Genomic DNA, 25,000 nt, shown 5'->3' with positions numbered 1-25,000 from the left:
GCTGCCCAGGGGGGTTGTGGAGTCTCCTTCTTTGGAGATATTCAAAACCCACCTGGACAATGCCCTGTGCAACCTGCCCTAGATGAACCTGCTTTAGCAGAAGGGTTGGACTAGATGATCTCTGGAGTTTCCTTCCAACCCCTACCATTCTGCAGTTCTATCTGATTCTGTTAATTTAGTCCCGAGTTTTACCTTTTTTTGTTTTTCCACTGCTTTCGCCGATGGCAGCAAACCAGGGTGACAATGCCAAGGATCACGACCAGGGCAAAGCTGGAGATGATTGAGATGATAACGGTCATGGAGTATGTAGGGGAAAAGGGAGGAGGAGGGGGGACATTTGGAGTCTCTCCATTTGGTTTTCTTGTTCCTAGTGATAATGATGCTGTAATGCAAACAAAATCAGAAGATTATGCCTCTGCTAGTTTATAGGGCTTTCTCTAAGAGGTATTTACAGAGTCAGCCTGATGTCCTGGGAATTACTGACATTACAGATACAACCATATGACTCTATGAGAGGACCATACTAGGGAAGCCTCGTTTGCAGTAAGTAAAACCCATTTCTGCTTGCCAAATGTGAAAACCCAGAATCTGGTAAAGACCACGACATAGTTGCCATTAACCTGGGAACACAATTTTGGTAAGGAATGTTTGCAAGAGTTACAGATGGGAGATGACATCTGATGGTCTCAACAGTATTCAAATATAGTAATGTCTGCAGTGGGAAAGATCAATGGTCTACAATGTGGACCACAATGTATCATGTGTCCTAAAAGGAATCTGCGGGGCGGAGTGTACGACCAAGTACACAGTGGCACTTTCCTGAAATATCCCCTTGCCTCCAACAATTTGCATCTCAGTGTCTTTATGGGGCAAATATGGTAAACTAGTGTAAAATACATTTGGCTGTATTGTTAGGGAAAAAAAATAATATTCAGGGAGCCACCTGCTGACTACTTTCTGGGGCATTCTAGAAAATGCTAATCTGTACATGCAATGATTGAGAACAGAAAGAAATTTAAACCACTCCTTTTAAGGCCAACTAAACTGATACTAGCTTGTGTTCCCTTAAGTCCACAGCACCCCTGTTCTCTGTGTAAGCAGAATTGTCTTATTTCCAAACCCTAAGATACAGAAACTGTGCATCCTGAATGAAATATGTTTCAAAAATTATTCTGTTCTTTGAACAAGAAATAACAGAAAAACTTAGTTTCAACATCACAGAGCAAAGACTTTTCCATCTTTTTCAGTTTGGTTTTAGTTAGAAGTGGTTTTTATTATTGAAAAAAATCACCAGAAGCAAAACAACTTTGGCAAATATGCTTGGCAAATATCACCCCTACCTTCTCCTCAAAACAAAGTGTGGCGAATTCATTTCTGATAATACAAAGGGAAATTTGATTTCATCCTTTGGCCTTAATATAATTTGGGGTAAAGTGCTTGATTTGCCTATCTTCATTTTCCCATCTTTAAGATGTTACACATTCTGTCTAAAGATGCACTTGAGTCCATGAGAAGAACCAGGACTGTCCAAATCCAGAAGACAAGAACAGATCCCTGAGCACTCAGGATGCAAACACCTTGCCTGGCCCCAAAGCAACCACAGTGGCAGAAATTGTAAATTGCAGTTCCCTACCATCTCCACAGGGAGACACGCTGCAGTACTCCCAGGTCACGGATGGGTCTTTTGTGTAGCACCAGGGACGTTCGTTCTCACCTCCTGGATTGCGGCAGTAATTCTCGGCATCAGACAACTCAGGGAAAACCTGAGGAGTCCTTCTGTGCAAGTGGGGAGCCTCGAGGAAGGAAACAAATTGGATTAGCGTTTCAGCATAATTTTTTCTGCTGGCATTAGCAAAAGAAAATCAAACAAACAGCTTTTCAGTAGCCTGCCAGAATGACAGGGAACGTATCTTGCCACCAGAAGGGGAACTTGCAGGTTAAAATACGAAGAGGGTGTGAAACACCAGTTAACTCAAGAATTAAGGTAACCTGATCCCTGCTCAGCCCTTCCGCTGGGACTGGGCTGCCAGGCTCTGGGAAGCTCTTTGGAAAAGCAGACCTCGAGCATGGCTCTCCGTTCAGCGGGTCTCACACTGATGCGCACCTGGTCGCTCCACTTCTGGCAGGGAATGCCGGAGGCTGTGACGTTGGCCTGGCCCTGGTAAAACTGGCCATTGCCACTGTAGCAAGTCCCTGGGAAAAAAAAAAACAAAACAAACCCAACAAGAAAAATGGGGTCAAGGCATCTCAGACCATGTCTTGCAGTGGGGACTCACAAGAGTAAACTTCATGTCGTTACACGAGAGCATGTGGCAATTAGCAATAGATCTGAAAGTGCATGTAAGGACCAGACAACTGCAGGCAGGGAATTGGTTAGCCTGCTGTTCCCACCTAAATGGATTTTGAGCTCAAGCCACATCTTGATAGATGACCAAATCTGATAAAACTCCAAAGACGGAACTGGAGCACTTTCAGATTGAGAAAATGGGCCATGCGCCTGCCATGGTTGCGGTGCATCCACCAGGGTCACAGCGCTTCCATGCAGAAAGCGCAGAGCAGAACCACAGTGAAGCCACCCATGCCAAACCAAGACAGAAAGCAAATTGCAGCACTGGTTGCATGATTCCCAGCCTGAATTCTTACAGGGGCACTAACAGGAAGACACCCACACTCCTGGGGTAAGTAGCAGAGGGCTGGGACTCATAAAGTCCCACAATGGTATCCCTCCTCCCTGCCTCTGTACAATGCTTCTCCTCTTAGACTGAACGTTTGGAGGCAGCCTATGGTTGCCAGCATGCACAGAAACCACACACTGAAGGTACCTAAGGTCTGAAGGAATAGTATAATTATAAAATAGTGTTCTTTATAATGAAGAATGTGTAGTTCCCTTTCCATACACAAGGCTTACTCCAGCTGCAGAAAAGTTAAGCAAAAAATCTTGAGAGGATTTGCACTGCAGGAATATGTTCCCAAAATATAAATGTAGACACCACCTGGCCTCAAAGGAGATTTTAATGCATGCTGGCATAATCTAGAAAGCAGGAAGACAACAGGGGGGATGCAGCCTTATGTAAACTCTGCTGACCAGGGGCTAACATTCTGGTTGATGGCATTCATTAGGGTCCACTGCATTATTAACCTTGTCAGATAAAATAAGAAGCCAGCAAACACTGTTGTCATAATTTTACTTTCTATTTTGTTCTTAAACTTGAAGCACAGAAAAAGAAAAGCAGAAGGAAACCTGATCTGTTCTAAAATAAAGATTTTTTTAAGCAAATATTTTTCAGCTTTTATATGCTTTCATCCAAGTTTGAGACAAAGGCTATATGTTTTAATTTATCCTCACAGATTGTCCTGTTTGTCATGTAGGAGGAACACAGTAAATGCATCATGATGACTACCTGTTCTTTTCTTCTTGCATCACCCACTGCACTCAGGATTGCAGTTATAGGTCTTTTATGGACCCTTAGCTTTCTGAACTTTCACCAGGCTCCAGGCACTACGCACGGGTAGGTAGAAACACCACCATGATAATGTTTGCTCCACATGAATGAGATTGAAGAAAAGATCAAGTTCCAGTAGCCCAGTGCATGCAAACACCTCAGTACAGGAATTCATGCATGCACTTAACCCACCACAAATGCAAAGTAAAATGGTCTAAATTGGGCTTCTTTGATTGATGTGCAAGCTACCATACTATGCTTCGCACTTGCAACAAGCTAGCAGCCCCCACATGGCAAGCACCTGTAGCTCTGCAGAGGTGTAAAATCTTATTAAGCTGCCTAGAACATAGTTGTGTGCCTGGGACCAGAATTTTAAATGTCTCACATTCAATGGCAAGGAAAGCAATGCCTGAAACCTGCCTCATGACTGAGCTAGTAACCAACATGAAAAAAACTTTTGCGCAGTTCTGAAATGAACATCTGTGTGACACCTTAAAGGAGCAATGTGGAGAGCTTTAGGAGCAACAGCAACACTAAGGAAGCACCCCTGAGTCCTTGCTGGCCTGGAAAATGCAGATGCTGTCATACACAGTCTGGCTGCAATAAGGACAGAGGGAATGAAAAAGGTGGCCCAGCTGGGCTTTAATGAATAACTTTGTTGGCCAAGTTAAAAAACAGTTCAGTTAATGCTCCCCAAACCTTTGTGCACATAACAGTGGCTCAAAAGTAAAAAGGAGGGGTCAATATCACTAAAATGTTACTGTTATGTCTCTCTGATCCATGACCAAATAGTCCACATCTGTGCAATGACACAGGGAAAATACTGTGACAGCTGAACAAAAAGGTCACACTTTTACACAGGAGACAGAGGCCATGTCCTGAACTTGCAAACATCCAAGAGGAAGTCAAACTGCCCACAAACACACCATTCATTTGCCTCATCCCTCCCTTATGCCCCTTTCCCCAGGAAGGGGATGGCTGCAGCTGCGGGCTGCAAGCATTGGGCAGGGATGCTGGGGCACCCACGGGGTGCTAAAGCACTTGTCTCCCAGGTATGTGGTGCCAGACACCTGGGGCTTGGGTGGCCAGGTGGAACTGAGGCCTTCCCATGAAAGAAAATTCCCCAGAAATCTCGATTTCACCTTTTTGACTTTCTCTCTCCACACAGAAGGTGCCTGCCACTGCCAAATCTGCAGGCCACGCCTGCTCAGAAGCATGGCAGGAGGGAGGCACTGTTCTTGTTTTTTCCAATGGGACATGTTCAGTGGCTGAGCTCTAAACTGCAGTTGCATGTTGGATGGAGGTGCTGCTGGATGTGCATGTTTCAACCACGACCAGCAGCAGGGCAGGAGGCTGGCAGAAGTCACAGCAGCACCACAGAGGACAGCTGGGTCTCACTGTTGGTCACAGGGGGGTCACATGAGAAACTACCAGATTTCAGAGATTACTGGGGAGGAGGGATGAGGCCTTTTGGTCTTGCAAGGCCAGCCTGACACAGGTAACCATGTCAGTAACAGCATATAAGGCTGTGGGATGACCTCAGTAGCAGTATCAGAAATACCAGATATGGGTAAAGCAAAACTAGAAGCCAATGAGTAGAAAGAAGGGGAAACACCTGGAGTGGAGGGTACCACCTAAAAGCACCATGCCTCTAATTGCCTTCAACAGTTACCAGTCCACATTCTCCCCAAGCCCTGAATAGCTGGAAATGTGTTTCCCCATGCCTTGGATGTGGAAGCCCAGGCATTCCCTGGTAATAACCTGAATCCAGCCAGCCAGGATCAGAGCAAAACACAAAAATGCTGTGCAAGTTGCATCTTCAACAAAGAATATCATGCCCACCTCTAGAAACATAGAGCCTGGAGCAGACTACTTACTGGTTATGTTCTCCTTGTTAAAATCTGCAAAAAGACAAGACATGACATAAGGAGGGGTTGTTCAGGATGTGAAATAACTGGGTGCTTGCTTAGGAACATGCTATCAGGAAAAGTTCCTTCCCAGCAGTTCTTAAGCAGCTTGTTTCTTTGCAACAGCACCTGAATGGCAATTTTGCCATCATTAAGACTGGTTTTGGCAATGAGGTTGTCGTGACCCTCTCCATAAAGAACCAGGCTTTGTTTCCTTGAGGGATTTTTCCCACATCCCAGTTAGACGAGATGGGCAAACAGCCGACACAGCTGTCACAGTTCCATGCCAGGCGCTGACAGGATGGCACCCACCATTAGCCTTTACTTTAGTTGTAAATTATGGATCGCATCCTTCCCCCCTCCCTCACCAGGAACACAGCACTCCGGATAACAGGCAACACGTGCCACCTTACCGAAGAAAGGGATGCGGGTGCAGGCGCTGGGGTCCTGGTGCAGGCTGGGCAGCCTGTTGCATTCGGGAAGAGTGAGCAGCATCAGCCCTGGCTTGTAAATCCCCTTCTGAGAGTTTTCTTCCATTGAGAGCCATTCCTTAAAGCAGTAGAGATCCTTTACAGCAAGGCAATTCTCTCTACATTATTTTGCAAAAAACAGTAAAATACAGCAGTCAATGGCTGGATAACAACAGCTGCACTTAGCAGTGGTGTGCAGGGGTTATGCAGGCTGACAGAAATCCATTAACAGGCTATGCTTCTTTGAGCCAGTCTGGATGGTTCATAAACCATGAAGGAAACTCTGTATAAAATGTAACAGCTTCCTTTAGGAAACCCACAAAGCTACCTTTTTAATGAAGCAGGGTTATGCTCAAAACACAACACACATTCCCATCTTTTCCTACAGATATATTGCCATCTACCAACAAGCATCATGTCTGGGAGTTACACTAGCTGGCAGGTGTGGGAGAAGACAGTGATGCGGAAAGGTACTGCTTGGGTCTGTGGTGGAGGTTTTAGTCAAATTCGTCATCCTGTGGGCTGATGCAGTTTCATTACTTGTACTCTGCCAACAGTTTTGGCAAGAGCAGATGGTCATGAGTTTTCACTGATGACCACCAACACTGCAAACACTCTAGAACACCTGAAGGACAGAGGCCATTGGGAATTCTGCTAGGGCAGCAGCTTTTCTGCAACAGCAATGGATGCCCTTCAAGTCTGCAGGTTGAAGCCATCAAAGCCCAGCTGCCCCGTGCTTGGTTTTAGCCAGTGCTGGTTGATTCCTTCCTCATTTCCATGAAAGCCAGAATGCAGCCAGGTGTCATAATTTATCTTTTTTATGTTAAATAACATGAGGAACAGGAATAGTCTTCTGAAGTAAAGAAATATTTAGCTAGGAAAATGAGAAAATCTTGCATTCGAAGCACTGGCTGACACTTGGGAGACCTGGATTGCGTTAGCTGCCTTCACCCCTGAAGCCTGACCATCCTTAAACAATCCCCTTACTTGGTGTGCAACTGCAAGACGCGAAAGACCATTTGTGTGCAATCCTGCTTGCTCCAGCATTAAAGGCGGGTTATCTTCACCCACAAATCCACCCAGGAGTGTGGTGAGGCAGCCAGAGAGAGGGATGGTCAGTCTCCTTGAGCTGGGTTCATACCATTGTTATAACACTTAATCCTGAGCAGCAAGAGCTTGATGAGATCATATGCAAAGATTACTTCAGATTATTATTAGAAATTTTATGTCATGTAAATGGCAGATGGACAAAGAACAGTAGCAGCAGAAGATAGGACAAGTGCGCCAGTAGCATTTCAGGGGCCACAAAGCACTGTGTAAGAGGAGGTGGGGACACACAGACCCAGCTAAAGTGAGACATTTCCCAACATAAGACTGTTCCCTGCAGCCTGGTCGCTTCATATCAGCAGTGGTTGAAACAGAAATGGACGGCTTTTCTTTTGCTATCACAGAAGCAGTCAGTGCTAAAAGGCAGATGTAATCAAGAATTATGAGACATCACTTTCCCTTAAACAGGAAAAAAATGCATGGAAATATGTCAAGGGAAATACGTCCCTCAAAAACTGGGAGAATTCTCTGGCCTCTGAAGTAGTTAAATTCTTACCCATGAAGTATTTCAGCTGACAATTGGTACAGTCTAGCCAGTTTCTGCAGAGAGGTATAAAATTATCAGTAAAAAGGAGATAGAAGATAATTGAAAAGTATTCAAGACCATGTGAAATGTGCTCAAGGGCCTCCAGAGGTCTCAGCTGTTAGACGTTGGGAATACTGGGTTAGGGCTTTGGAGGAACTGTTGTCCAGCTGATGTGCTCTGGGAAAAGGAAACAGGAGGGATGCTGTTCCAGGGCTCTTGTCATGAAGAAAGATGCCTTTAAGTCTGCATTAAAAACATGGGGGGAAATAATTAAAGGTAAAAAAACCATAACATTGACTCATGGATTTGAAGAAAGATGATGCCAGGCAAGTCCATTAAGATTTATATGTATTTGCAAATGCTGTGACTGTTAGCTCAAGATCAAGTGCAGATTTATGCTGATTTATCCCACTCTGACTTCAGAAGCGCCCAAGAGGTGCAGGTCAAATCACCACAAGTTCTGGTCCTACAGGGCCACTCATAAGCAGGGGTAAATGAAGCAAGACCCAGATCTCACTGAAATGCCTCGTGGAGCACTGTGCAAAATCCTTAGCTGACAAATGTGATGTGCATGTGTGGCTCAGATATAAATCCTGTCACACAACTTGAAAAAAGGCAGAGATCATGCACTAAAGGGCACAATGACAAAGAGCAGCACAACAAGGTGGAAGGGAGGAGTCTGCCAGCAGAAAGCAAGTTTCAGTACTTGGCTGCACAATTATCTGTGGATACTTGCACATGCACTTCTTTCACAGGATATATGCCAATCGTGTGCTGGCAGAGGAATACTGAACAGCATAGACACCAAATAGAGAGCACAATGTATTGTCAAGCTTTGTACTGGGGTTTTCCTCTGTGCCTTTGTTTTAGAGATATTAAAGGAGAAGCAATCAGAAAGGTCCAGATTACAAAGACAACATGTTGCTGATTGTCCTAAAAAGCCCCTACACAACTGGAAGAATAATTGCTGGTAGATTACATCTGGCTCAAGTCCAGCTGGCGGACTACTTGCCATGTCTGCAGAGAGGACTTCTATTTCAGTTGAGACACTTGAGTTGGGGCTGCTCTCTCAATAAACACAAATGTGAATAATCTGTTTTAAGATGCGGTTCAAGGAGGATGAGAGCGAAGTACTGCATGTAGGCAGGGATGTCAGCTGCTCAAACATGAAACGGGGAATGACTAGACAACAGTCCTCCAGGGACTGAAAATGGACCCAAATCAGTTGTGGTCGACGGTTACGTTAGGAAAAAAGAAAGCTTCAACCTGAAACGTCTGCGTGGGGCTGTCTTCTGCAAAGGATAGCAGGCAACCATCACTCCGTTATAGTTAACACTAACAGAACCCGGGCTGGAGGCCATATGTAATTAGCACCTAAGGGAAGATGAGGACCAGAAGCTTCAGAGGCCAGACAAGCAAGAGTTTGGAAAAACCTGCTTTATTGTCATCTGAGAAGTTGGGGAAGATGTAAAATCTTGCCGCAAAAAGGAAGGGAAGAAGCTCATCTCCCTGTTCGTGGTGGGAGGACCAGGAGCACTGAGGGAAGGGCTGCTCAGAAGGCTGCACGGGGAGGGAGCGGTGCCTCTGTCGCGGGGATGTGTTGCACAAACACCTGTCAACACTGGATTAGCTGTAGGGGAAGATGCTTTGGGGTCCCTGCCGGCCCTGTTTCAATGCACATTTCTCTGTGTATGGGAGGATACAAGAGCCAGATCAGAGGTTTGGTTTAGCAGGTATAATTACACTGGCCGTGTCACTAATGTAGTCTTTTTGTGTTTCATCTTCGTCACAGTGGGAAGTGCTGAATAATTAGTGTATTGCTTTGGCCAAATTTGTTGCGCACACTGTGACCATATTTAGACAAAATTCCAAACACGCAATTACTTTTGATAGTAATAATGAGTACGTACTGGCCTACTAAGATTTAACAGATAGCTATATGTTAATTATTTAAATCAATTATGTCATTCAAATAGATATTTCTTTTCAACACTGTCGGCTAAAAGCCTGATATAACACAGACATCCGGGCCTGAAAGTCAGTCCATAACCTAGCAGTGAGCCCAGAGAGAGGTGGATCCGATCCTTGAGCATACAGAGGAGAGAGCAAAGGGAAAACCCATGCAAACCTAGAGGACCCATTTTCACCTGGTGCTACTGCAAGTCTGGACAGACCCTCACCACTCCCCTGATGCCTACACAGCCCCACAAAATGAAAGTGAAAGATGAGCATTTTTTTTAATTTACCTGCACACCGGTTTTGGAGCTGGCCCAGCTCCCGAGGGATTGCACTCCTGGAAGATGTAGTTACACAGCAGAGACTCGGCAGCCGGTTGGCAGAATGAACTCACCATTTTCAGTTCAGTCCAGGCAGTGTGCACAAGCAGCTCTTGCGTCTCCTCTGGGTCAGCATAGGAGGAGTTGAAGAAAACAAGAGCATTCTTCGCCAAGATAGCACTACACACCTCACCTCTGTATGTGCTGCAGTAGCCTGCATCACCCTTGTACAGCTTGCTGTTGAGGAAAAGAGCATACGCACGCAGTAAGCTCACAGCTCTAAAGACCTGCAGGAGCAGGAGCCCAGGCTCTGCCTCTGAGTAAAGTGGCATCTGTAAAGCTAGCAGAGGGTGGTAGATAATTATAACCACTAGAAATGTCTAATACTCTCCAAAAATTAAACTTCTGCAAGGAACCCCTGTGTGAGCGCAGGGCCCTCCTGGCGAGTTCCAGGGCTGATGCTCTGGCTGAGGGTTGCTAGCATTATAAGTGGGCGAAAGGACTGAGCAATCATACAAAACCATAACCTAGCACGGCCCCTCACCCTGCCCCCAGGCCCTGATGGGAAAAATGATTTGTTTTCCTGCTTCCCTGCAGAAGAAATCACGGGTGCTCCTTGCTGCACACCTGTGCTAACTCAGGATTTTTTGCTCTCCTGACTAGCAATAGTTTAATTTTGGATGGACTCGATGAGCAGGAGCCAGGTGAGTCCCACCCAACACATGCCAGGAAATTCTTTGCAAGATCAGACCAGCCAAGCTCCGGCACCCCTCCTGACCCTGCCTCTCTTCCACACACATTTAGGTAGGAGACACAGGGAAGAGGAAGGCACAAGCAGTGCAGTTTTCCTTCTGTTGCTTCCCTGCAAGGTCCATCCTCTCCTCTCTTCACCACACCTTCCACTTTGCAAACTCCTGCCTCAAAGCAGGGGGCCAGAGTTATGCCAGAGCAACAGAAAGCATAGCAGGGCTGGCTCCTTCATGGGCTGTTTATTTAGCTTTCCCGCATTTTTCACATCTAGCAGGAGATGGCTGTCATCCCTCCCTCCCGTCTCCCCCGCGGCCATCAAAAGGCAGCAGGCAGGGGGAGGGCACGCACAGATCGGCCACGCTGCCAGCGACCACCCCGCGGTGGCAGGGTCTGTGGGTGAGGATGTGCCCGCTGCTCAGGCAGCCTGTGGGAAGCAATGCCCACAGTGTGGGGGGAAAAATGGGAAAACAGCCTCTCCCCTGTGGAGGGGACAGCCACACTGGGGAGGGAGGAGGGCTGGGTGCAGCTGCACGTTCGGACAGTTTAACTGGGGTCAGGGAGTTCAATTCACAACACGCCAACCATTTGGAGTAGCCAGCAGAGCTATTTGTATCTTTGCCTTTTATTTCTTTCCCCTGTCCAAATAATCACCCATTGTCAACCCTGGAGGTTCTTGCTGATTTTCTTTGGAAAGCTGGAGGTACATGGATAAGGGATTATACAGGATGCCCAAATTTCAACTTTCCAGATGCCGCTCTCTGCAGATAACACTCTCTGGCCTTGGTTTAGCGGCACTACCTTGGGTTCAATGTCAATTTTTTTTTTTAGTAGTATTTTTTCCTATATGTCACATTGGCTAAAAAATACAGGAAGGCACCAATTCCTGGAGGTACTACCAAAACAGCAGTGATGCTGTGGCACCCTGCATCGCCCCAGGCTCCACGGGCATCCCTTCATGTGAAACAGCCCCCCACCCCAGCAGCCTGAGCCGGTCCCACAGCCCAGGACATCTCCCTGGCACCAAGCAGGTTTCTCCACAGCACCACGCTGCCCCAGCACCCTGCTAGAGCCGTCCTTGGCATGCAAAGGTCATGCTATTCTTGTTTTCCTAATGATGCCCCTTGTGCTTAATCTTAAAGGTGCATCCTTCCTGTGCCCCAAGAGGCAAAAGAGGGCACAGGCGTGCATGGGGCGGCTGCGCTGCTGACTTCAGTGGACTGCAGAAGCAGCCTGACAAGAGCCAAGCACTAATATTATGCTTCCTGGCTTTTTTAAAACCTATAGAGAGGCACAGACCAGGGGAAGCAGCAACAACATGTTTCTCACAACGCCTCGTCACAGAAAGGGAATTCTGTGCAGCAAATGTTGAGAACAACTGCGGGACAGAAGGGCTGAGCATTTGATCGCTATTCCCATGCCTGTCACATCTACATGGGTGCAGGTGTAAGGCGTAAGTCTGCCATCATCATCAGACGGTCACTATATCGCTTAACAAACTTCCTGAATCAATCTTGCAAGCATCTGTGAGGCAGGCAAGGGCCTTCTCAGGGAGCCTGTGTCAGCAGACTGGCAAAGCCATTTGCTCAGACTTTCTCAGGCTCTGCTCTTTGCCCTGAGGGCCAGTAGCTCCCAGCCCTCCTCCCAGGCTAACCCTCTCATTTTTCTTCCAGCCTGATCTGCAAGTGCAGCATGTAGAAATACACTAGGACTCTAAAAAGCCAGCCAAATTGTTCAGTATTCAAAAAAATACTAAGCAAAAGTGCATGTCTGATCACATACAAGTGGCTTTACTCATCCATAACTCTGCTTGGAACAAATATCTAAACCTCTCTTGCCCTAGCCCGGTGATCACCAAACGAAAATATTGGTTGTGTGCAGAAAGGGGTTTAACTTGCAGTTAAGCTTTTGCCTGTACATTTATAAAGTCAGTGAAGTTGTGCTGTGAACAGAATTTAATCCAGAATATTCTGCCCACGACCATACTTTGAACACCCTTACTAATGTGTGATCCACTGCTTGCTTGACACAGAAGCATCCTTATCTACCTGGTCCCAGTCTCCAATTATGCCTGTATAAAGAAGCTCAGTCTTCCCTTCAGGTGAGCTTCATCTGCATGCTTGGCATCCAAAAACCTGCTCCCTTCATTTAAGCAAAATTAACCAAATGCCCTTGGTTCACCTCTCTTCTCCTCCCTGGCCCAGAGGAAACCCCCAGGCAGCCACAGAAAGTTGCTCTTACCTCCACTCTGCCAGGAAGCACCCGATCCAGGAATTGTGATGAGCCAGGAGAAAGGAGAAATGGAAAAGACATCAGTGAAACTTCATTGCCCCCCTCTGAAGTGTGGGAGTTAAGATTTCCATGCTAGGAAATCTGTCTGAGACCTGTAAGCTGTTCGAAAAGGATGCAGCTAAATTCTGTCCTTATTTTGCACCTTCTTGTGGGGAAGAAGAGTTGGGCAACACTGGATGCCATTTGGGAAGAGGGAATGAGGAGGAGGAAGTGGATTGTTGACTGCAGTTCTTGCTGAGGTGGACTGTTGCACCCTAAACCCACAGCTTTACCCTTACCCTTTGGGTCCTACATAACCAGCAGATAGCATCCTCCGTTTAAGCCACCCACGCATCCATTACTGCAGGCAGCAGCTGTAAGAGGTGGAAGAGACCAGGGCTGGAGGAGCAGCGCAGGCACACGGCTGTGGCCCCCTCTTGCAGCACTGTGGGGACCTGGTCTGCACTGGCACGGGGAGGAGGTGTTGAGCATCAGACAAGGACCAGGAGATCTCTGCCACAGGCCCCTCGAGAGCTGGGATGAGGCTGAGGCAGGCTCCTGCTCACCCCTGGCAGGCTGCTCCCCTCTTGCTGAGCACAAGCAGCCTGGAGGAGGGCAGTGCAGCTTCTCCCACCAGCCTAAAGCACCTAGCCTCCCTACTGCATTTGCAGGTCTGCTTCGTGGGGCAGAGCCTTGCCCAGGCTAAAAGAAGTGGGAATGTGAAATACAGTACCAAGGGCTGAGTCTTTTATGGGGCAGAGCTTGCTGCTAGGTCTCAATGCCCAGGCACAGAGAGAGGGGCAGATGTGTGCCTGAATCACAGCAGGACCAGGGCTACCACCCCATAGTGGTAGCCCTGGTCCCAGGTGATTCCTCCTTCCTCCAGCTAAACCCCCCTGCCTGTCCCACAAGGGAAGGCACATGCTGCAACCTCTTTCTTGGTGTGATAAATGCTGTCAGCTGTCTCAGACCATTGGTATTTCTCCTCTTTGGATCATCCTTTCCCCATCTGGGAGATGTCTCTTGGAGCAGAGGCTACTGCAGGCACAGCAGGGTACTGCTCCAACATGAACCTACTTGCTTTCTGGATGCAACCTCCTGAGAAGCTGAAGTGCTCATGAAAGCTATTTTCACCTTGCTGTTAGGTGATACCAATGCTGGGTCATGGCCATGACTTCCTCCGCATGGATGAACTTACCAAGTGTTCTTCTGGGACACAAAGTACAAGACGGCATCAAACATTCAGGAAATGACAGCTGTGCCAGTCTCCAAAGTGTAAGAATATATGAGGAAATAGCCTGGCGGGGGATGCACTTGTACTCAAATTTAGCCCCCTGCACATTACAAGCTCTCCAAGGCTTTCTCTCCTCCTCCAGAGCACTTCACACCCCTTTCCTCTCCCCCAGCAGGAAAGCTAGGACTGTGATTGCAAGGGTAAAAAAATAATGACCCCTTCTTTCCCAGCATACCTGAAACGCTGATGGTTGCTGCAGCTTTTGCGGCTCCAAAAGTTTTGCTGTGTTTGTTCGTGGCGAGGCAAGTGAACAGGCCAGGTCGGGTGACATACACCTGCAGTCTGGAGTCAACCACTCTGTCCTTGATGCTTTCCGCTATAGATCCTGCGGAAACCTAAGGGAGCAAAAGGCCCAGGGCAGTGCTGTTTCCAAGAAAGGCAAACAAACAAACCAAGGAAAAGGGCCCATGGGTAGCTGCAAGCAGTACGAGCAGTCTGCATGGTCACATGCACCGTGGAAAACCACAGGTGAAAGTGTCAGGTAGTCATGCCTGGGACTTCCACACCGGCCAGCTGTTGTTTTCTCTGCTGGGAACCTCATGCCATTCCCTTGTGTTAATTGATTCCCTTCCCTTTTCAAATACGTTCCCTGAGATTCTGTTTCCGGCAGGTCTTTTTTTAGTCTTTAAAACCCCACCTCAGCTGCCACTAAAGCAGAGACCTCTTCACACCTTTATACCTAGCTCACTCATTCTTTGCAGTCTGGAAAACTACAGTTTAAGGTCCATGATACCCCATGGTGCATAGCAGGAGGAAAAGGAATTGTGTTTCTCTTCAGGTAGGCAAGGCAGCTGCTGCACAGAAGTTTCCATCCTTCTCTTCAAAGGCAGCTCAACAACCTCAGCAGAATCCCACTCTTTAAACCTCAGCACGATTACAAGTTGGTGTTCGGAGACCATAATGCCGCAGGCACGTTGCATCTTCAAGTGACTCACGAGGCACTGCTTGCTGGTGAGCCAGCCCTCAATCGCATGTGCTCCAGTCCACCCACTTCCTGGCCTGACTTTCCCAGAGATGGGCTCTCGTTAAGGTCTCCTTGCCATATTTAAAATTAGGTGGTCTAGAGTACCACCTTCCTAGGACTGGGCTTTGCCTCGCTGGCAGGAAGGCAGCGCAGCAGATCTGACCAGCCAGGCAGTGGCCCTGGGCAGGGGCTGAGCATCTCACACACAGCTCCCCACAGGACCAATACACAGGTGGGATCTCAGAGCCCCCAAAAGGTTTCTTCCACAATGGGGAAGAAGTCTTGAATGTACACCTGCAGTTGTCTCAAATTAATTATCACTAGAAACTACTGAAGACCCATAGGGCTCTGCAGAGGCTGATCTGCTTCCTTTGCTGTTCTCCCTAGCAACCTCAAGGGAACAGACAAAATGAGCCCTAACCAGACCAGAGGACACAATACGGTTTAGAGGAGATAAGGAAGGCAAGACAGTCTGCAGAGTAGCCCAGGCTCCTTAATAATGCATTTTAATACATGGAAAGAAGGGATACAGGCTGGGATGGAGATAGCCGCCTGAAGTAAGGGACTGGAGCAAGATTTATGGGTCCTGTTGGACAAGCAAGTCCACAGGAATCACCATGGCCTGCTGGTGGTCAGAAGGACTTGGGGTTCACGGGGGTCAGTGACAAAGAGCAGAGGCAAATCACCAGCCTGCACCCAATGGCTGCCTCCACAGCATCATGCCCTGGGGCACACCCTAAAAAAGCTGTTGAAAGACCATGGAGGGTATAAAACATGTCCACCATAACTGTGTGAAGACTGGAGGAAACCCACAGCAGGCTTGGGCTGCAGAGCTGCTGTGACTGCGGTGCACCAGTCACTCCGGAGGAGGTAATATCAGGTGTCAGGCGGCTCTTCTTCAGTATAGCTGAAGAGAAGGCATTGTGTTGGCCTACACTCGGACATGAAAGCCAGAAAAATTCAAAGCAGGCACCTGTTTTAAATGGTCAGGATAACTAGACCAGGGAACAACTTCCTGAGAGAAGCAATGGATTTGCATCTCTTGGTGCCTGCCGCTGAAGGGCAGGGTGTGCCTTTCTTGAGGATGTGCTTCTAGCCAGGAATAAATTGGTGGCATACTTTAAGACGTCACTGAGGTCAGTCTAGAAAACTTCAGATCTATTCATCTGCAGATATGCTTTGCCTATATGCTGTCCTACAGGTATTTTGCCTCGAGGCAGTTAGCTCTACCTAACTACCTCATTTCATGTTATTTTGTCAGATATGCAATTTTGCCATTTTATTGTTACCACATTAGGAGAAAGCAGAGGAAAGGTGGCTGCAGAAATACTTAAATCCACAATGAAGTCCTAGAAACGCTGGCTCAAAGGAAGGTGGTAAGCATCTAAAGCATCCTTCATCTCAGTCTTTCCAGACCTCAATGAATTAACTCCCCTGGAGAAGGGGGATAGTGTTTTGCAGAAGAGAAAACTGCAGCAGGGAGGCAAGGCGGGCTCAATTTGACTGCATAACAAGGTGCTAAGGCAGGAATAGAAACCATGGGTGCTGGCTCCCAGCCCCACATTTTAATCCCTGGGCTGTACTTCCGGCCGCTAGCAGCCCTCTGGGGCCAAAAGCATGAAAAAAGAGGCACTCACCGCTTTCCCATTCTCTAGCCAGGTGATGGTGGGCACTGGAAGGCCGGTCGCCGTGCACCGCAATGTCACCACAGACCCAAAGGTGATATTGTGGGATTCGGGAGCCTTCAGGATTCTGGCAAAAACTACAAGACAAAGGTAGTAGCTGAACGGCGATGTAAAGCTGAGGCTATGCTGGCGTGCGGGTTCTTCAGCCCCACAAACAAAAGTGGAGGATAGCACAGGCTTCCTGTGCTTCTTCCTCTTGGGAGAGGGACAAGGAGGAGAAAGAAAGTGATCAGCATGGTTATGTTCTGCACCTTCCCTCTGGAGATTTCTACATCTGAGTTCAACACCTCAGAGGAGATAACATGCAAAAAACCAAGGGCAAACTCATCAGTAACATGCAGATGGGACAGCTTACAGCAAATATGTGGCAAGTTACCATGTTGCCCTGCCAAGGGTGACCTCACGAGAAACTTGTTCAAAACCGTCAAGGGAGACCAGCCGTGTGGTCACATACCGTGAAGGTTAAGGGTCAGATGAGCTCCTCAGTGTGATCTCAGTGATTAGGACCTACCATGGAAAGCCGCAAACCCCAGCATTTTCCATGCCACAACAACCTGCCCTAAGGGGAGAGAGTCTTACCATTATGGGGAATGGCCAGCAAAGACTTTGGGAAGCTGATACTGCAGGGCGAAAGTAGGTTTTTAAAGTGGCTTTTCATCTCCTGCTGCTTTTGTGGCAATATGGTTACTGGGCAGTTTGAAGATAAGCAAGATAAGCACCTCCCTGCCCCAGGAATTTTTTGGGGCTTTTTTGTGAAAAGAACTGAATTATTTTTGCTGAAAACTGATTTTGATCCAGAAACAGAATTCTGATAGCCTTCACAAGCTGTATTTCAGATGCTGTACTTGGACCACATAGAGGAAAGCAGAGAAGAGAGACATTTCCCATGCGTAACATTTGAGTTTTGACCCAAAATTTTTAATGGCAATGCCTGAGTGTCTGTGCAGAAGCAAGCTGATTAGTTCTGTGCCATTTCTTACTCCAGTTTCTCACGCTTAGTGAGTAATGCTTGCTCTCTCCCTTCTGGGCTGCACAGCAATGATTAAAAGTCTCCACAGAAATTTTAGTGAGCCAGGGAGTCTGTTTTGGAGATCTCAGACAAGCCTGATATCTCATTTGCCACTTTTGCTATCTCTATGCTTCCCCCTACCAACATATGTGATCATGTCAGTGTCTTCTGTGTCTCTGTTTGCCCGATGCACCTCTTGGCACCGGCCACTGGTTGCTCCCAGATGGAGACCTCCATGCAGAGCAAGTAGGAGACCAGTGAGGGTCCCTTCAGAAACTGAACATCCATCTCTGCTGTTTGGGATGGGAAGGTTTTGTCTGTAAAATTTCGGTTGGGAAAAAAGTATACACCTTCCATATAGTCCTCCCACCCAGTCTTGGCCTGGGAAGGGGCTGAGATTTGTGTTAACAAAGAAAGAGCCTAAAATCAGCTTTTGCTTGTGGACAGGCAGCACTAGGGGTACATTTCAGTGTAGAAACTTTTTTGTCTCATGAGCACAGCCATTCAATAGGCTCCTGGGCAGGAGTTTTTAGGAAGATTAAATTTAATGTCAGTGAAGAGAAAAGGGTGGGAGGATACATATTACATTCAGCTTCTTAATTCCTCTACAGTCTCTGAGCAGTCCCTCACTGTCGAAGCTCAGTGTAACTCGCTTAAAATCAAAGCAGCGCAGCATTGGGGCTGCTGCATCCCCCTGCAGCGAGGCAGCAGGAACGAAGCTCCACCGCTAACGAGGAGAGCTGCAGTTGCTGGCCAGGGACTTTCCTGAAGAATAATAAGCAAAATGAAACCTTTGCCTGAAGTTTCACTTCAGGCCATTAACACCAGATGGTTATGAATTCAGCCCCAAGCACCCTGGGCCAAGCTCATAACTACTTTTATACTTCGTTTGGAGAAATACTAAACTCCTGGGCCTGTCCCCTGGCAGCAGTTAGGTGCACAGGGCTGTGGCTGAAGCTAGCACGTTAGCTCCCAGAGCCAGAATGTGGGCCTCGGCGCTTTTCTCACGCTGCCGCTGGTTTCACAGTGTGCTGCTTGGGAGCCCACCCGCCTGACAGCTCTGCCCCTCGGATCCCGCCCCGCTTAATTAATACCAAAGTGGTGAGTTGACAGCACCCCATTAGCCGGTGGCCAGACACAGGCACATACGCCCTCCTCTGTACCAGCTGCTCTCCCAAAATCTGGGAGGAGCTGTCAGCCAGGAGCAGCAAAGGTGTGCTTCCGAAGAGATGGCAGCTGCACGTGTGGGGAGCAAAGCCCAGAAGGCTGCACCCCGCTCCCTGGGGTCCCCCCACCAGCGCTGATTGTGGCGTTTGCTTTGGCAGCCCAGCACACTGCTGGCCTGGGCACCCATCCGCCAGCAGAGGGAAGGCAAAGGATCAAGCCTAAACCAGCAAATACTGGGGTAAAACATCCAGCCACAGCTGCTAAGCATTCAGACGTTTCTTGCAGAAAGTACGGCAGGTGTATGATCTCATACCAGGAGGCATAGCTAAATAAAAGTGGGCCTATGAGGAAATAAGCTGATTCCCAAAGTGGGGAAGAACGGAAGCTCCTGTTACCCCCAAGTGCCACTGTGTGCATTTCCAGGACTTTCAAAATTGAAGTTACAGATTTAATACCATAATATTTCAAGTGCTTATATGTGCATGCTTTTTTAAAATTATGTTAAAGTTTAACCATTTGACTTAAGCACTTTGCTCTAGAGCCTGTGAATGGAATAACCTGGGTTTTTTTACATTGTTATTTTTAAATGAGAGATTCCCTGGGACGAGGGCTGGTCTCTCCAGGTTTTGGAGCACCGCTAACTGGCACACGCAGGGACACATTTTCCAAAGGGCTCTTCATTGCTTTGTGAAATAGCATTAAAAAAACCAGCATTAGCTATTTCTCAGCCCCATCATCTATGGGTGGATGACTGACATGCTGCCGCTGCCGGCAGACTCGGGTGCAATGGGAAAGCCAGGTTGGGTTGTGTGAGAGCAGCCAGTGTCACCTTCCACCAGTGCAAAGCAGGGAGAGACCACCAGAATGAGCTCAAGGTCCATTTTGGCAACTACAGCAGCAAGGAAATCTGTCCTGTAGCTAAATGGAAGAACCCATCCCCAAAAACCATGACTTTTTTTTTCCATACACACACACAAAGAAAGAAAAGAGGAAAAGGCGAGGAACAAATGGTGACCCTGATGGTGCCAACCCAAGCAAAAGAAGGGGAGAGGCGGGTGAAAGGCAGGTGGGCTCAGGACATGGTTTTCTGTTCATTTTGCCTCAGAGTGAAAATTCCCAACGATCAGGCGATTTTTAGCACCTCCATTACCCACCCTCCTTTTCCAGATCCTCCCAAAAGCAGATTTTTGCCTGTTTAGGTACATCACCACAAGGTTCACAACACTCACGTCAGGACCCCCCAGGCTCTCAGGGAGGGATCTACCCAAAGGCATGCCAAAAAGCAGTTAAGGAAGGCGGGAGAAGAGAGCTCCATTTATTTATTTATTTAAGTGGAAAATAAAACAGAGGAGCTGGAAATGAAATCCGGCCAGCTAAGAGCCAAGCCAGCACGTTAAGTTTCACTCCCAAGCCCCCTAATAAATGTCCTTTCTTTTATAGCCCCTGCTAAATGATGTGCTGTGCGCTGCAGGGCTTGCTAGGAGGTATCTGCACCATGGCCAGCTGCTCTCGTTTCTGAGAATTAGGTAACATCATCCAGTCCAAACAGTAGGGCTTTAATTCAGTCACGAAACTTTTATGCTATAAAAAGATTAAAGCAGGGTCCCCCCGCCAGCCCCCAATTTGAATGGCTAACTCTTTCCAGGTGACTTTGTTTTCCCATCGCCTTTGACTGAGCTGTGTTTCATTTCCAGTGCTTGGGGCCCGATCCTGCAATCCTGGCAGATGCCTGCCCCCTGACTGGGTAAGGCCTGGTTTTTTTGTTAAAGCAGGGTAGTTTGGGCCACTCACATCCAGGCAGCAGCTTGGGTGGCCCGAGGCCACACTGCTGCTTTTGGGAAAGGACAAAGTGATGCCCAGAGCTCACAGGAAACCCTGGTGGGCACAGCGCCAATGCAAGAGGACACCCCTTTTAGCCAGGTTTTCATAAGCCTTAATGCTGTCTTTGACGCCAGGCCCAGTCAAGCACTGGTTTTGAGGTGCGAGGTGTTTTTTTTTTCCAGAGCCTCCACTGTCTTTGGTGAATGTCAACTGTCAGAGGACACAAGCAACGTTTGCCAACATACATGACCTAACCCAGCCTGTCAGCATCTGCACGTATTCACGTCCAAGAGTTTGTTGCTAGTCCTGGCTCACTGTAAAACATACTTGACAGTCCAGATTGAAGTAAGGCCATCAAGAGCTAAACCTGTGTTAGCAATCACTTGGTGATAGCGGGTGCACACTCCCTTCCCACCACAGTCTGAGCCTGGTCTAACATTTGAGGCAGACCTGGCATGTCCATACTGACAGATCTGATATCTCAACCTGCTCCACTTTCTCCGATTGTTTTGCTTTTATCATGAAAAATGCCCTTTTGGGTGATTACAGCTGCAAAACATAGTGGGTAAAGGCAACTCCTATGTGCAAAAGGCCTGTTCTGACGGTACAGCTGGTGCCATGTTGAGAACCAATGTGCTACATTGGTAAGCTACAGATCACCTCGGAAACTTTCCTGATATAAATACCCTGGCAAAGCCTTTGTGCCACACACTATTCTTGTGTAAGCATTTAGAAGCTAAACTGCAAGCACGTTTTTTTGTTCACGTTCACCAATGCTCCTGTAGCTCTTTCATACCTAAAGCATGACAGATTGAAATGACTCCTTCTATACAGAGGAGTTCTCTGGGCTTGGACTTTGCTTACTAATCCGTAAAAAATCATTTATGCTTGCCACCTATATGCTCTGAAGAACCATACACTTGTGCCAGTGTGTTTGCAGTCTTTTGCCAATGAGAAGTCCAGTCATCTAAATCCACATTCAGATTCATTCATTTTACATCCATTCACTCTTCCTGACAAGTCTAAACCAGACAGTCAAGGAGTGGTAACAAGCAGAGGGGCCACCATTTCCTTCCCACTGGTGAGAGATGAGGACAGGTCTGACAAATACGTTTATAAACACATAGGAAGCTGCAGCATTTGTGTTTTCTGACATTTCAAATTAATCCATGTAAAATCCCAACAATTCTTGAAATACCGGGGCTGAGAACAGGCCGCACGTCATGCTCATGGAGAGAGCCACGCTGAGCTGCGTGCACCAGCTAGTCGCATGCCAAGAGCCCGGCCTGAACAAGCCAGGCACAGTCTCCGCAGCTGACACGGCGGGACCGAATCCCAGCTTAAACAAATTCTTCAGTAAGCACGGGCAGCAACTCCTCTCACAGCAGCAGCAACTGGGCTCTGCGCATGGCTCACCACACGCCTCCAAATGGGAATGGCTCACGTTGTACCTTTGCCACTGCTCAAGGCATGCTGCCACCCTCCCACCCCCTTCCAAAACTGCTGGGTTAATAATTAAACCTCAAGATAACTGCAAGGCCAGTTTCGCTTTGATCTCTAAGTATTTTTTATCAAACCTGCAATATTTATCTTTTTGCAAGCCTACCAAGTAATCACAAAGACGAGCAAAATGCCACAGGCAAAGCTGATAGGAGACACTTCCACTTATCTCTGTCAAATTGCTTACCTATTTTTGTTTAATCCCTGTCCAAACATGCTTATTGCCAGAGAACCACGTGCATACAGACTATCAAAAGAAAAAAAAATGTACAAATTCAGTAGGAAATGCACACAGCCACTGCATTATTTCTCAAGGAATAGCACTATTAGGCATGGGCCCCAGAAGAGCAAGCTGCAGAAGCACTGTGAGCAAGCAGTACTTCATCCGCCCCCCCACCCCTCACCTGGTTGTCTTGGTAATCTGGGAGGAGAACGCCTCAATGCATTTGAGACATCAGCATTTTGTACAAAAATCTCTAAATCTCCAAGCTCTTCTGGCTTCTGATTTATGATTTGGGAGGTTTGGGGCTTGGAGTAGTTCTAACACCTCATGCAGTGCAGGCCAGACATAGACATCCCACCTGGAGCCTGAGGCTGTGAGATGGCTGGCAGGGACAATTCAGGATCTGTGTGGAAGGGAGATGGAGGAAACCACATCTCCATCCTGAAGCATATGCCTTCAGATTCTAAGCTCTGGTGTCTAATATCAAAGCAAGTTTTTCTTAGTAAGGCAATAGCTTTTCAAGGTAACCTTATTCTAGGGTGAGCTCCAAGATTTATGGATGGTAGGACAATCTGCATCAGCAGAAGGACTCATATATGTTAAATGCACCAGCCAACACAGGAACTTCTCAGTTATGAAAGCCTTTGCATTGCATGTAGATGTCTCTGGAATCCTAAAAGCAGATCCTGCAAATATGCAAAGCTATAATAACCAGGAGTAAAATGTAAATAGATAGCTTATATCCTGTGTAACTATATAAAACCTGTTCTGTACAAGTGTTCATTTCCATATACAGAGCAAACACCAGATTCAAGGACAAGCGAGGATAACATGTTCAAATTACTTCCCAAGGAAATGAATAAGGAAATTCTTTTCATGTCAGTACTGGTCTTATATATGTGTTTGGTTTCTCTGAAGGAAAGACCCTTCTAAACCTCCCCATGCTCTGGTTTTTCTACAGTATGGAGACACACCGTGTGCCACTTAATTCTGCCATTACCCATTAGTGCATGTGGAACTGGAAAAGAAGTTCACAGCCTCCTGAGCAAATCTTTTGCCCATTCCAGTCGTGATCATGACCCGTCACGAATGCTGCCAAGCCTGCCAGTCTGCCTGTGTGTACTGAAATCTCCACAGCTGCACACAAGTCTCCCTCTCTCCCACGCTCAGGAATGGAGCAGGCAATTACGGGAATCACTGGGATACCCAAAAGTGAGATAAGCCCTGCAGCATCCTGGCATCTGGTCTGCACCAATGGGTAACAGCAGTACCATAAATTTAATTATGTGCCATGTGAAAAGTACTTCCTTTCATCTATATTAAAATGCTGCTAGCAGTAGCTGCTAGGAAGTTTCTTGGTTTGGGGTGATAGCAAGTAGCCTGTTGCCTGCTCACCTTATCCACTACCCGTGCCTGGTTTTCAATGCTGAAAACTCTGCTAATCCCTCCTCACACAGAGATCCATCTTTGTTCCCTATTCTCAGCTCCTAGTTTGAGATATCCTTTTTAGGAGGGGCTGCCTGGGGACGCATTCCATTTCAGAGATGCAAGGGGACCTATCCCTATACACAGCAGCACAACTGCAGACACTTTCTGTTCCATAGTATAGGCACACACGGCCTAGAAATACTGCGTGACACTAGAACTGGCATCAGTGGTAGAAGCAAAATCTGGAGCTGTACAGTTTGGAAGAGTCAGTTACAGTGGAAAATAAGGGCGGGACTTTCACCTCCACCAAGGCTACCTGAATGAGAAAGATGGAAGGAGGTCCTTGGAAGACAGAAGGCATCAGTCTCAGAAAAACAGTATTGGTCCACAGGCAACTCACCAAAACTGGACTTTTAAATCGATTGTATAAAATTTCCAGGTTGCTGTCAAAACCCTCCTTTCTGTATCTTCAGCTCCAGCTCTATCTTGGTTTCTTGGTGTGAAAAGGCAGTCACTTCAGGATAGTTGTCTCAGTTTGCTCTGGCCCCGCCTGATCTGACAGCTGTGGGTATTCTCTATCCTCTACTATCTTTGTTGTTATGCAGGAAACACACGCTTCCTAGCTACCCAACACAGTTTACAAGCCAGAGGGATTTTGTCCGCAATACCTATTTTTTTTCTAAAAACCACAATTCATGCAATGATGTGAGAAATTCACATATTTTTAAGTGCCTTTCCAAACTCTTTAGTTTGGGGAAAGAGGTTTTTTGCAAAAGGAAGTAGCAGGCTCAAATGCCCATTAAAGAATTGCTCATATATGCCCTGTCAGAAACCTCATGCTCCCAGGAGGTCTGCTTTGCAGCTCCTCAGTGCAGGAGGCCACCCTGCGACAATTACTTGAAGGCAGCGCACACCTCATGCCTGTGTCACAGCAGAGCAAGCCTCAGGAATAAATTTAATAGCTCACACTTGTCTGTTCATTTGCTGAAGGTCTGGGGCTGCTTTCTGTCTCCTGTGGCTTACCCTGTTACCCTGTAATTAGGGCTATGGTCATATCTGCAGCATCTGAGAACCTCGGGATGACTATGGTGAATGCAGTAGGTAGATTTAATGAGATATTCTGGGCTCTCAGTTACACCCATGCCACCCTGCTGAGGCCAGT

General features: G+C 47.3%; 1 protein-coding gene across 5 annotated transcripts in view; it reads right to left on the bottom strand.

Moving 5' to 3' along the window:
* The window catches only part of MUSK (muscle associated receptor tyrosine kinase), a 51,941-nt gene that overhangs the window by 9,703 nt on the left and 17,238 nt on the right, over positions 1–25,000 (bottom strand). For 2 of the 5 annotated variants that reach the window (XM_035890807.1, XM_035890809.1), the window contains 6 exons: positions 16,643–16,767; positions 14,217–14,376; positions 12,718–12,724; positions 9,700–9,966; positions 5,764–5,939; positions 193–382 (listed from right to left, as the gene is read on the bottom strand). In XM_035890807.1, the coding sequence (XP_035746700.1) occupies positions 193–382; positions 5,764–5,939; positions 9,700–9,966; positions 12,718–12,724; positions 14,217–14,376; positions 16,643–16,767 (925 nt within the window). Of the gene's footprint in view, positions 1–192; positions 383–5,320; positions 5,345–5,763; positions 5,940–9,699; positions 9,967–12,717; positions 12,725–14,216; positions 14,377–16,642; positions 16,768–25,000 lie in introns of all 5 variants that reach the window. The other 3 variants (XM_035890810.1, XM_035890811.1, XM_035890808.1) reach the window with 2 other exon arrangements.

This window comes from Egretta garzetta, unplaced genomic scaffold (assembly GCF_000687185.1).
Source record: "Egretta garzetta isolate BGI_Z169 unplaced genomic scaffold, ASM68718v1 scaffold22, whole genome shotgun sequence".
NCBI lineage: Eukaryota > Metazoa > Chordata > Aves > Pelecaniformes > Ardeidae > Egretta > Egretta garzetta.
Note: the sequence above shows the minus strand (reverse complement) of the source record. Positions and strands in the feature narration are given on the sequence as shown.